General features: G+C 38.2%; 1 protein-coding gene across 1 annotated transcript in view; it reads right to left on the reverse strand.

Annotated features, from left to right (window-relative positions):
• Positions 1-13118, reverse strand: part of ESRP1 (epithelial splicing regulatory protein 1) — an 85483-nt gene that overhangs the window by 14687 nt on the left and 57678 nt on the right. The window contains 2 exon segments of the mRNA XM_036738958.1: positions 1550-1715; positions 5808-5994. Coding sequence (XP_036594853.1) covers positions 1550-1715; positions 5808-5994 — 353 coding nt within the window.

Genomic DNA, 13118 nt, shown 5'->3' on the forward strand with positions numbered 1-13118 from the left:
CCCCAATATTATAAAAATGAACAATTTGTTGGACCTCTACAAACTGATGAAGAATGAAATGAGAAGAACCAGGAGGATAATTTATATTAATAAAAATATCACTGTAAAGGCAGGTTCCAATTAATCCAGTGTCTAATCTCACAATATCTAAAGTGCTACCAGACCTTAACTCAAAAGGCTAATCATTAGGTAGATAAAACACAAAAAGAAATCCAGCCAATCTAAGAAAAAGAAGATCTGATTTTAAGAACCAATATTTTAAAATTTAATTTTGGAGAAAATTCTAAGTGCTGTAAAATTTGTGCTATTGCTATGTGTTGCTATACTGTTATGTGTGTTTATATAACAGATACAAATTATACACTTTTTTTTTCCTTTTTTAGGATCATGAATTGTGGTTTGTCCTTCGTTCTGGAAGAGGGCTATGACATCAGGAAGATGATGCCAGGATGTGCAAGTGAATTGGATTTAAATAAGGGAGGGCTGTGGAAAGTCACCAGCCTCGCTTTCTCCTCCAGAGCCACCTGGGTCCTGTGGCCAGATATAGATCAGGATGACTAGAGATAGCCCAGCTCCTTTTTTAGGAGAATAGGTCTTGCTCTCTCACCTAGTCTGGAAGTTGAATGGCCACTCAAGGACTGAATCCTACTGCTAATTGTCATGGAAGCTTTAAACTGTTCATTTTCCCAACCTGGGCCAATTTCCTCCTCCTCAGGTAGCTTGGTGGTTCTGCATGCCTTGGGATCTACCGTATTAGAACCAGACAGTGCAGACTAGCTTAGTCTACTACAGCTCAGGACTCCCAAGCTCAAGAAATCCACCAGCCTCAGCCTCCACAGTAGCTGGGATTAGAGGCGTATGCCATCATCCCCTACTAGATGACACACCCTCAAACATTTCCTCTACCTGTATTTTGTTAAGTCGTCAATTTTGCTAGCTTAGAAATGGATTTCCTGATTTACACTTCATATAAATCAGGTAGGCGGAACAGTGGAGAGAGTGGTGGGCTTGGAACAAGAAAGATCCAAATTTAAATTCAGCCTCAGATACTTAATAGCTGCATAACCCTAGATACTTAAACTCTCAGCCTCAGCTGCCTCAATTGTAAAATGAGGATAATAATAGCATCTAACTCACAGGATTCTTGCGAGAATCAAATGAAATAATCTTAATATACTTTATAAATGCTAGCCATCATTAATAATATGTTTAATTTATATTAAACATAATTCAATGTTTACCTGTTTCTTTCCCCACCCCAACTCCTTTTCTGTTCCCTTTCTCCCCCAAGTTATAATTTCCTGAAATGTACAGCAAGAACATGTATGTTCACTCATCCACACACAGCCCAGAAAGAACCAAGGAGAGCCATACAAGAGAGGGCTTTCTAAACTCTCTTTTGGTCACAGGTTCAGCAACAAGGAGCTATTCCCTGCAGGGCTAACCTTGAGTGTGATCATAGACAGTATCTTTTTGTGAGCTCTGTATCCTGGCCCTACAAGGACTTCTTTGTTCCTGCCTCTCGGTTCCACTCTCCTCTGTGCCTTACCTGGGATAATATGCTGTGTAGTTCATGAAAAGTTGTGTGCCAGCTGGGTAGTAGGCTGTGGAGGGCTGCAGTGTCCGGGGACTCAGCAGGACAGAGGGCTGATAAAGGGCAGCTTCCGTTGGAATCACTGCAGGGGCTGGAAACGTGTAGGAGGGAGGAGACAAACCTAAATAGGAAAAAGGGGAGAGTTACAGCACACACAGCATCTTTACTAACGAAAGGGCCACAGAGTTATCATGTTTAGATATAAGCTGTACAGTTGGGAATCTTCCCAGACGGGAAGATTCGACCTTCCTAGCCCCGTCTTTTTGGTGTTAATGTGGTAACTACATATATCCCAACGACCTGGAAGTTAGAGCTTCTCCTATGAAATTTGAGAAATGTTATGCCTTGGTACCAGTCTAACCTCTGCCTCTCTATTAGCATGATATGAAATATTTTCCGAGTAGTCTGAATGATCTCAACTATGCATTAGCTCTGGGACGGAGAACTTACACACTTGCACAAATATTGAATAAAGCACAGTACAACAAATTCCTAATGGTTCAAAGGGCCAATTATCTTGTTTGAGGACAGTCCAAGACCTCTTGATTCTCTTTTACTTTGACACTCTCTCTACTGCTACTCTTCTCCCTGGTAGTTATACCAAAAACTTACACTAAAATATGCATGAGTTCATTTAGTATACCTGCTTGTATCCCCCAGGAAATCCGGGTCAGAACATACTTGAGAGTAAAGAGAGACCCACAGGACTCCAATCTACCCTAGATCAATGCCTACCCCAGGAAGAATATCTCTAAGGGCCAGATAGCTCAAGTCAGATTGAAGATGTCTAATCCAAGGCTACAGGCAGGTTCAGAATTTAATTCAAAGAGTTCTGGAGCTAACCCCAAGGCTGAGAATGTCTCTAGAACCGACGTTGTCTCAGGATCATAGGAATACAGATTTAAGAGTGGAAGTGACTTCCAGAGCCAACTAGTCCAAGATGAGGACACTAAATCATTTCCCCATGGTCATTCAGGTGGCATATGGCAGAGCCAGAATTCAAAGCGCCTGACTCCAGACTCCATATTCTTTCCATTGCACCACATTATCACTCTTCTCAGGGTCCTGACCTAGCAACTGGCCAGGGATATCTGAATTTTTATGGGCCTTTGGCCAAGACTTCTTCCCTAAAAGGATCAATGCAAATCACTCATCTTAGTTCTTACTCAACAGTTCTCATTTTTGAACCTGGTTGAGATAGGTGGATGATCCTGGAAAAGAAGTTTTGAATCATAACTACAGAATTCATTTAGCCACATCATTGTGATCCCAAGACTATCTCCAATTGAAGAGGCAACTTGCTTTTAACCTTCTTTCTCTTACCTCACAGGGAATATTTCACAGGTCAGAACTATACCATGTCATGCATGAGACACATCGATATTTATGTAGAATTACTCAAGGTAATAATTTCTCCCTCATATCAGCACCCTACGATTCACACAATTTTTACAGATCTCTGCTTTTTTGGAGGCTAAAATTATACAGCCACAAGCAAAGCCATTTGCCCTTGAAAAGAATCTAACTAAATACTCAGACCAATGTACTAAAGAGACAAGGAAACTGAGGCACCCAAAGGCTGATCAATCCAAAATGATAGAACGAGTCAAGGCCAGACCACAGATTTGAGCCAGTTTCACCACTCCTGTTTGTTACATTGCCATTTGCCTCATACTAATGAGGTGAATGATTAAATGGCAGACTTAAGTAGTTATCTGTTCTGTAAACAAACGATGCAAGGCAAAGAATTTTGTTTTTATCCAAAGTTTTTGATAAGTACAGGTGGTTCCTCTGAGATTTGACTGATTCCCATAAAGAATTTGGGGAAATGGAAAGCCTCTCGTAGCTTTGTGTATAATTATTTTAAGTAGGATACTTAATTATGAATTTTCTTAGGAAAAAAAAAGATTGTGCATAACCATTCCTCATTATATTGTCCCTGCAATATACTGTTAAGCAGCCAGCGAGATTGCTTCAAGAGCCTTTGAATGAATACTTCCCTCATATCTTCAACATCGAACTTCAATATTATTTTCCTTTTTGAAGTTTAGCAGCACTCTTTAAAAAGCATGTATGAAATGCACCCAAAATTGTGTAATCGTTTTAATTTTATGATATGAGGCCAAAAGAATTTCACCTTGAAGTGTATTTTATTTTAGAAAAAGGAACAAACATGATAGTGAGCTTTATCAGTGGGAATCCAACACAATGTGAGTTAATTCTTCCCTTAGACACATAACAATCTTAATTAGACTGTTTGGTTCTTAAATTCATTTTCATCCCTCTCCCAAAACAAAGATTGGAAATTAATAATACTATCTAAAACTTAATATGTACCTGGCACTATGCTATGTTCTTTACAATTATTATCTCACAACAATTCTAGGAGGTAGGTGCTATTATTAACCCAACTTTACAAATTAAGAAACTGAGGCAAAGGTTAAGTGAGGGTCGCATAGCTAGTGAAGAGTCTGAGTTCCTGTTTGAGCTCAGATCTTCTTGACATCAGGATCATGGCTTCGGCCATTTCACAGCCTGCCTCCTCAAATACTTCCTGCTCAGAAAGATAAAATGGATTTGGTCCTATCTAACCTCTGAAGGGAAGACTATTTCATGTCTCCGAAGGGCTAAGGCATGACTAGCTGTTTTCTAAAAAGGACAGGAAAAAGAGAATGCACACATTTTAAGAGAAAGAATTTAGATTCTGTGGGAAGATGTCACCCAACTATACCTATTAAACAGGTAATAAAATGTATTACAGAGGGAGGCTATAGGATTTCTTTAAAGACACTGATAAATTATGGCATAGAAATATTTGGCCAGGTATACCAATATATAATTTTCCCTCAATCACCTGGATTCTTTTGAAATTTTAATTTTATAAAATTGACTTTCTTCTGAGTGGTCTCTCAGGTTCATTTCAGAACCCATTTGGGCTTCAGTATGCTAATCTGTAATCTAAAAAAAAATTAATAATCTCTTTTTACTTCTAAATCCTATGGTCGTAAACTAAGGATACTGTTGATAATTGGCAAAAAGTACTATACACATCTCTTCTAGGTAGTCACCATAAAATCTCCTTTATGTTATCCTACTATAAATCATATATACAGGAAGGATTATCTCCAGGAGTAAGAGTATTATTATTATTGGTACAACTGTTATCAATATTCAGTCAACAAGTCATCTGACTAAATGAAGCAGTGGTAGGGACTCTTTTTTTTTATAACTAGAACTTGGTCTAAGTCTTCCAGCTCTTCCAAATGGAAAACAAATCAAATTTCTAAATTGAATCATCATTTCTCAATTATCTTTGGAATTCATTTGAGTTATGATACATTTTTGACCCCAAGACTAAAATTCTTGCACTAGATGACCCCTTTATATAAACAAATATTATAAAAACAAATATTTTTCTCAATAAGCATGATTTGAGATATAATTAAAAGTTTCAACTGCATGCCACCCACCACCCCAAACATTAAACTTTAGACCTTTAAAATATGTTCCCTAATCACTATCCAGAACATAGTATGACTAAAGAGCACATTTATGTAACAGATAGGACACCAGCTGACTGCTACCCAGGTTCCAATGAGCAAGAGCATGGCCTGAAATTAAGCACTGATCCTGTGACCCAATGAAAACTTTGGCTAGTTTAATTACGCATTTTGCCTTTGTGTTAACTTGTTACTCTAAAGACTCTGTAAAGTAACAGAGTAAATATGTCTCAACAAGTCAGTATTGGAGTTTTATCTTTCCTCATCCAGAAAGTAGGGGAGAAAAAGAACAAACCTACCATCACTCACCCATAAAGCTTTCCATGGAAAAACTTCAATTTCATCTTTAGATTATTTTACATGCTTATTAAAATATCTCTGTAGCCATATTGCTTCCCAGAGTCAGTGCTTACTTACTTGGGCATGTTAAAGCTTTAGAGATCAAGTTGCTTATCACTGGAAAGGCAAGAGGATGATCTGAAAGGTTGGTTTTGTTTGTTTGTTTTTAACATTTTTTTTATTATGGCCATCCACAACCAAAGTCTTAAGTTAAATCACCAGATACTATTGATTTCAGATGGGAAAGCTTCATATGATCACTTTATCTGCCTCAGAAAGAGCCAGGAATATAGTTATGAAAGCAGCTCAAGCACCTACCAGCACATAGCGGAAGAGAGCGCCAAGACCCAAGAAAAACTTACATGGTAACTTACATGGCGGTGGGGATAAGCCATTTCGATTTAAAGTGCCCCCCATTAACACAAAGTTCATCTCCTCAGCTGAACACTGAAAGACTTCAACATATCTGTCCTTCATAGTCTTTTTATGACACTTTTGTGCAGCCATGAATGCTCTGTCTGCAGATTTCATCTGGATAAAAGCATCTCCCGATGGGCGACCCTGATAGAGAGGAGAGGGAAGAAAAAAAGTGTTCTTGTATGACAAGGGAAAAAAAAAGGTTCATCTTCTATTTCTAGAAAACAATTGTTGGTTGATATGCCATGGGATAATCACTTAGGTCATTGAGATTTTAATTATGAAATGCAGGTGTTAGCAAATCTACAAAGACAGATTTGTATTCCATCATCTAATCATTGGGAACAATATCTCTTTCTCATTTGGACTACAAAGGCAGAAGCAAAGAGTTTGGAAGCTCAAAGCTGAAAGGAATTTTCTTCTGACACAAATACAGAATCAGAGATTATAGCAAAGTGTCTTTATAACCTTCACTATGGTCTCTAAGTACAGTTTACCATTTTAGGGGTTTTGTTTTTTTCTTCCTAAAAAGCAGATAAGTATGTGACCTCCTGATTAATCTTAATCCAATACTGAAAGGTAGTAGCAGAGTTGGGCTGGAGTTTCAAATATCTCACTCCATATATTGTGGTTAAATCCATAATAATCTTCTGACGACTAATTCTGTTTTTCCCCTGATTTCATGTTTCCTCTGCTTTCCCCTTCCCCTTCATCCCTTCTCTCCTCCCCCTTTCTTTATTCTTCTTTTCCCTCAGGCCTAAGGTAGCAGATGGCTTAGGGAGGGATTTGGTTAAGGTTTCTGAGGAACTACTCTACTCCCCACCCCCCACCTCAAGTCCTGGGGTCCAGTTACTAGTTTATACTGTTTTTCCCCCCATGCAGTAATAGCTGTCTTTGAGTCTCACATCTAAAGGCAAGTTTATATCTATTCCTCTAAGGATAAATGGGCAAGAGATATAAGCAATTTTCCAATACTAGTTTTTTAATAGCTTAAAATTATCTAATGATCAGAGAAATTAAAATTAAAATAATGTTGAATTGCTATCTAATACTATTAACTTCACAATACTGGTTAAAAATGGATAAAAGATTCATTGATGGTAGAGGTATGATCAAACAGGTACAATACTGCACGCTTAAATTTGGCAATGTCTAATGAATTACAAAACCAACCATACGTTCTGATGCAGTCACCCCACTCTAGGACTATACCCTATGGTATTTTGATATACTTCATGAATATCTCATCATGGCATGAAGATAGCTCTGGGTTCTCAAAGGCTATGCCAATAGATTACAAGCTCTGACAGGTTTTTTAACGTGTTAAATAGTCTTCAATATGGTCAGTGACATACTAAGCCTGCTGCACAAGATCCACCTCAGCCAAGTATGGGGAGGCTTATTACCAGCAGACTGGCCACTAACAAATCGGTAATAACCTATGAAGGAGAGAAAGTCATGAAAAGGAAAAAAAAAATTACCCACCACTACAAAGATACGAAATGACTTTGTTATAGTTAATTATATTAATTATATAAACTAGAAACAGCAAGCACATCCAAAAATTAGAATGTTTAAAAAACTGTGGTATGTTCAATAAAGTGGAATAATATTGCATAAAAATTTTGAAAAAGAAAGGCGAAAAGTCTTATGGGAAGTGATCCAGAACAAAGAAAGCAGCTTCTGAACTCTTAACACTGACTGTAATTTTTTAAAACAGCAACAAAATCTAATAAGTACACAGAAGGGAACAGAGAACAAATTAGATATTTTATCAATATGTATATAATTTTGGGGGAAACTGTAAATAGTTTGCAGTTTGTGGTTTTATATATTGTTTGGTTTAATTATTTTGTTGAGATTATTGGGTTTAACAATGACTTTTAAAAAAAATCAAAACAAAATGAAAGCAAGTTTTTCTGAGAACTTGTTTTCTTCAAAACCAATTTTCATTTTAAATCAAGCTTGTTACTTTATGACTAAGGGAGAAAATTGTGTGTGTTTGTTTTGTCCCTAGAGATTCCCTCTTACTTTAGCTTTGTTTAAAATTATAACTTGGGAGAGAGAGAACAGAAAAGGGGGTGGGAAAAGAAACAGGTAGATAAAGGATTGCTTTCCTATTTAATGATAGACTGAAAGTCTCCTTGGGACCATTTAAATGCTGATGGCATATTAGCAGACATCTCAAGCAAAGTTTCTGCAGTTAATTGCTTTATCATAGCAGAGGGCACATCCATTTTCAACAATGTTATTCCTCTACCCCGCCTCCCAAAAAAAAGGATTCTGGTCTTTCATGTAAATAAGAAGCATAATTTTTCCAGTGAGACAAATCTCCCTGGGACACAATTCTACACAAATGGTAATTATGTCTGAGGGAGAATGAAATAAAAAAAAACAACTAGGGGAGACATGTTGCAATCCAGCTTTACCGATGTCACAAAAAGATAGGGTTCAGAGCACAGACCCTACCACCCAGGACCCGTATGTAATTATAAGAACATGGAGTCCCCACAACAAGATCTATGAGATTCTCAATTTGACTTAAAAGAGGGGTTAAAATGAAAACATACTCAAAGATGTCCCTACTGACCTGTGGGGCATGCTGTGAGGTTTTGTCTAGCAGTGGTGGAGAATTTATGCACATTGTTTTTTAAAACCAAAAGCACACATTTTAAAAGCAGGGTTAAGGGCAAAAGAAGCCTTTTATCAATGCAATAGGCTACCATGGCCCACATCAACACCATTCGTCAACTAAAATTGGACTTAAACGGAACTAAGGGCAGAAGACAAGACTCAAAAGGTCCTTCTTGCACAGTGCTGGATACATGGTGGGTAGCTAATAAGTGTTGGTTAATCTTAAGTCCTCTGACTCCATATCCCCGCCTCTTTCCATGGCACTGCACTGCCCACCTCCACCCCCCCATCCCTCTGGATAGATATGTTTACCTAGTCACTCCCTAAATGTTTACATAATATCGGTATACTCTATAGCAATCATCCAGTTTTTTTGACAGTCAGGCCTTTCTCCAGTTGTGGGGGTGTGGGTGTGGGTGGGAATAGGCCTGAGAGAAATTCCAAGATGCCTTCTTCTCCTACTTACTCTTCATCTTCTACTCTCTGGCATACACGCCTACAAAATAAGGGTGGAGATACGGCAATAAAATTGGGAGGTACATGTGAGAGAAGTGATGGCAGTAGTCAGAAGACTTGGGAAAATCTAGCCCTTTCTACATATACCACTAGAGTCTTAAGAGAAGGAGTGTGAGTGTTGTGGATGGTGGAAGTGAGGGGAAGAGAGAGGAAGGTTAAGGCAGCTAGTCTGTTCTACAGTCAATATTCCAGTTAAGAAAGGGTTAGGTGTCTTGCACCTAGGCTTTTAGTTAATAACTACCAGTTATGGGAGGGCATGGAAGATATAAATCCTACTTTTTAAAAAATGATATTAATATATGAAATTAATAAATAATATATAATGAATTTCAGAAAAATTGCTGAAGTTTTACCAAATATTAAAAAAAATGTTGACTTATACTTTTCAGTAAATGTACCATATATTTTTTGAGCAGCAGGGTGAGGAGGAAGGAGGACAAATAAAATAAAAATCTTGAAAACACAAGGAAATTCTTCCTTTAAATTAATAATTACAATCGAAATTTATTGCATGTGAATACAGAGGAAACTCGGTAGTGTAGCTGAGTGGATGGAGTGTTGGACCTGAATTCAGGAGGAAATGAGTTCAAATTCAGCTTCATATACTTACTAGATGAATGACCCAGGGAAGGTTAGACACTGTTTCCCTCAAGTTTCCTTATCTGTAAAATGTGGATAATAGCAGCACCTACATTCCATGGTTGTGATGAGAATAACATGAGCCCTCTGCAAAACTCTGAAGTGCTATCCACATAAATACCAGCTGGTGGTAGCAGGAGTAGTTTTTTGTAGTATTTTTAAAATTTATTTTGTAGTAGTATTTGTTGTGTTTCCTTCACCATTTATGCTGACCCAAGGAAGGTTGGTAAACATCCATGGAGAAAAACAGATGTCATCACGCTACTTTTACATACCAGAATGCTTGGAAATTAATTTCTAGAGGGCAGGTTCTACATCTTTTCAAGAATCATGTTAATATCTTGAACATAAAACAGGTGGGGACGAGACAGAGAGATAATAAAAAAATAGATAGCAACAGCTGTACTATGTAAAAAATGATGAAAAAGATGGGGAAAAAATGTATGAACTAATGAAGAATGAAGTGAGCTTCAGAACTAGATGAATGAATGATTCCTATAACAACAACACTGTATAGGCAAGCAACTTTGAAAGATTTAATAACTGAACATGATTCCAGAGGACTGATGATGAATTATGTTACCCACCTCCCGACAGAGAGGTGATAGATTCAAGGTGCAGAATGAGACATCACACTTATGGACATGGCCTGCTTAGGCATTTGTTCTGCTTGACTATGCATATTTGTGTCAAAGGACTTTTCTTTCTTTCTTTTATATGTTGGGGAGAAAAAGAAAACAAATGCTTGTTAAGTGAAAAATAAAATAGAAAATAGCCCTACACCCAAAATAGACAGCAAGAAGATCACGGGATTAAGCTGACAGGGTTCTCTGATACAAACTCTCACTTCACAGTCATACTGACACGCTAAATACCCGAGGCTGATTTCTAATCCAAGCTCTCCAATTCTGCGTCTTATACGTTCCCCCACCAAAACGTAGTCACTCCCTAGTTTCACCAAAAGAACGTAGCCCAATTCATGACTCAGATCACTCTAGTATTCCAGACATAACTTGCTGCCTTGTTAATTTGTATTTCTAGGAAGTCAGGAGCAAGTGGGTCTAGATATGGCAGTTTGTATATCTAGAGAGCACTAAAACTGTTTATTTTCTCTCATATGCTCATATTCTAGCCTAGAACCATGTCATTATTCTGGAAAATTTTAGTTTTGCCTTAACTCTAACCACATATTGAGAAAGGCAGTATGGCGTAATGAGTAGATCACTTGGCTTAGTAAGAAGAATCGAGTACCCATCTGGCCTCTTGACACTTATTAGTTATGTAACCCTGCCTATGTGCCTCAAGCAACTACTCCCTAGCATTTATTTCCTCCTTTGATGGAAGGGATTTTCCATCCTGGGAGTTTCTCATGATGTTCAAAATCAAAGATCCTTCATGTATTCTTTGGATAGCAACCACACAGCATTAAAAATCATATATACTTCATTAGAAAGGGTGCTCATTCTTTAAACAGTTGTCTGGTCTCACAGCTGTTCCCTGAACAAGACACTCCATCTCTGAAATCTGGGCATTTCCTCTGGCTGTACCCCCAGGCCTGAAATGCTCTCCCTCCTGGATTGCCCAACTTCCTTCAAGTCCCAATAGCCCTTCTTCCCTGGTAAGCCCTTCCAGGACTCTCTTAATTCTTGTACTTTTCTCTCCATTGAGTATTTCCAATTTGTCTTGTATATAGCTTGTTTGTACATAGTTATTTTCATGTTGTGTCCCCCATCAGAGTGTGAGTTCTAATGAAGGGACTGTCTTATCTTTCTTTGTATTCCCAGCATTTAGCATAGTGCCCGGCACATAGTAGGAACTTATTCAATGTCTGCTGATTGACTGACTGGCTAAGTGAGGCATATGCTTTGTGCACTAAAGCCTATTTTTGTTGCTGAGTCACATCCAACTCTTTGTGACCCCACTGGCATAGCATGCCAATATTGGCCGTGTGGCTTTCTTGGCAAAGATACTGGAGTGGTTTGCCATTTCCTTCTCCAGTGGACTAAGGCAAGCAGAGGTTAAGTGACTTGCCCAGGGTCACACAGCTAATGTCTGAGGTTGGATTTGAACTCAGAGCTTCCTGACTCCAGACCTAGTGCTCTATCCACTGAGCCATCTAGCTGCCTCTAAAGCACTGAAGCCTACTGCCTGAAAATAATCATTCTGGACAACTATTCCAGAGGAAATCAGAGACACAATAAACTAATTTTAAGTGGTTCTGAGACTCTTAAAATCCTCACACTAGGGGGTTTTGAAGTAAATTCCAAGAAAGGTCTGTGTGGTAATGTGAAAGTAAGAGACATAACTATTTGCATGACAAATCACCACGAGTCACGTCTCAGCGTTCTCATAATTACACATTCGACAATCCACTCACAAGACCACTCTCTTAGCAGCACATATTTCAGTATTTTCTATTCTGTTGAACACAAACAGCCAGAACTCATTTTGATTTTTGTTTATACGAACACCCTAAAGACTCTCTGTCTGGTTTGCTGCATATTTTAAAGTAAACGAGTGATCATGTGCTTCCTTCTCTACTTTGACACTGCCATCACTCTGGTGCAGGCCTTTATCACTTTATATCTGCCCAACTTTAATAGCTTTTTTATTCATTTTCTGGTTTCCTCTTTGCTTCAAGTCTCTCTCTATTCCAGTCATCTTTGACTCAGTTGTCAAAATGATCAGCCTCAAGTTCAGGTCTGTGACCATGTCACCTCTCTAGTCAATAAACTCCAGTGGCTCCCTATTACTTCCAGGATCAAATATAACCACCAGGGCTTTTAAAGGTCCTCATAACCTGGATTAGTCCTATCTTTCTAGTTTTTTTATACCCTACTTACCTCCACATATTCTGTGATCCAGTGACACTGGCCTCCTTACTATTCCCTGGATATGATACTCTATCTCCTGCCTCCATGCATTTTCACTGGCTGTCCTCCATGCCTGGAATTCTCTCCTTTTACCTTTCTACTTCCTCACTTCTTAGGTTTCATTCTAGTCACAGTTAAAAATTCCATCTTCTTCAAGAAACCTTCCCCAATCCTTCTTAATGCTAGTACCTTCCCTCTGAGATTATCTTCAATTTATGCGCTATATAACCTATTGGCACATAGTTGTTTGCAAGCTTTCTCCCCCACTGGACCGTGAGCTCCTTGAGAGGAGACTGTTTCCACCTTTCTTTGTAATCTCAGCACTTAGCACCGTGCATGGCACATATTAGATGCTTAATAAATGCTTGTTAATTTGAATATACGGACTTCACTGCTATTACTAAATGCTAAATATATGAGGGGAAAAAAAGATGTAGATTTACACTAAGGCTTAAAATTGGTGATACTTTCCCTAGTAAATTAATTAAGAAGCAGAATTATAATTACTTATTTTCCTGAGCAGCTTAACCTCTTCCTTTGGCGTGTTAAGTTTCATTTCATGATTTATAATTCAACAATCATTTATGAAACAGCTAATATAAGGCT

Source organism: Trichosurus vulpecula, chromosome 1 (assembly GCF_011100635.1).
Source record: "Trichosurus vulpecula isolate mTriVul1 chromosome 1, mTriVul1.pri, whole genome shotgun sequence".
Lineage (NCBI taxonomy): Eukaryota > Metazoa > Chordata > Mammalia > Diprotodontia > Phalangeridae > Trichosurus > Trichosurus vulpecula.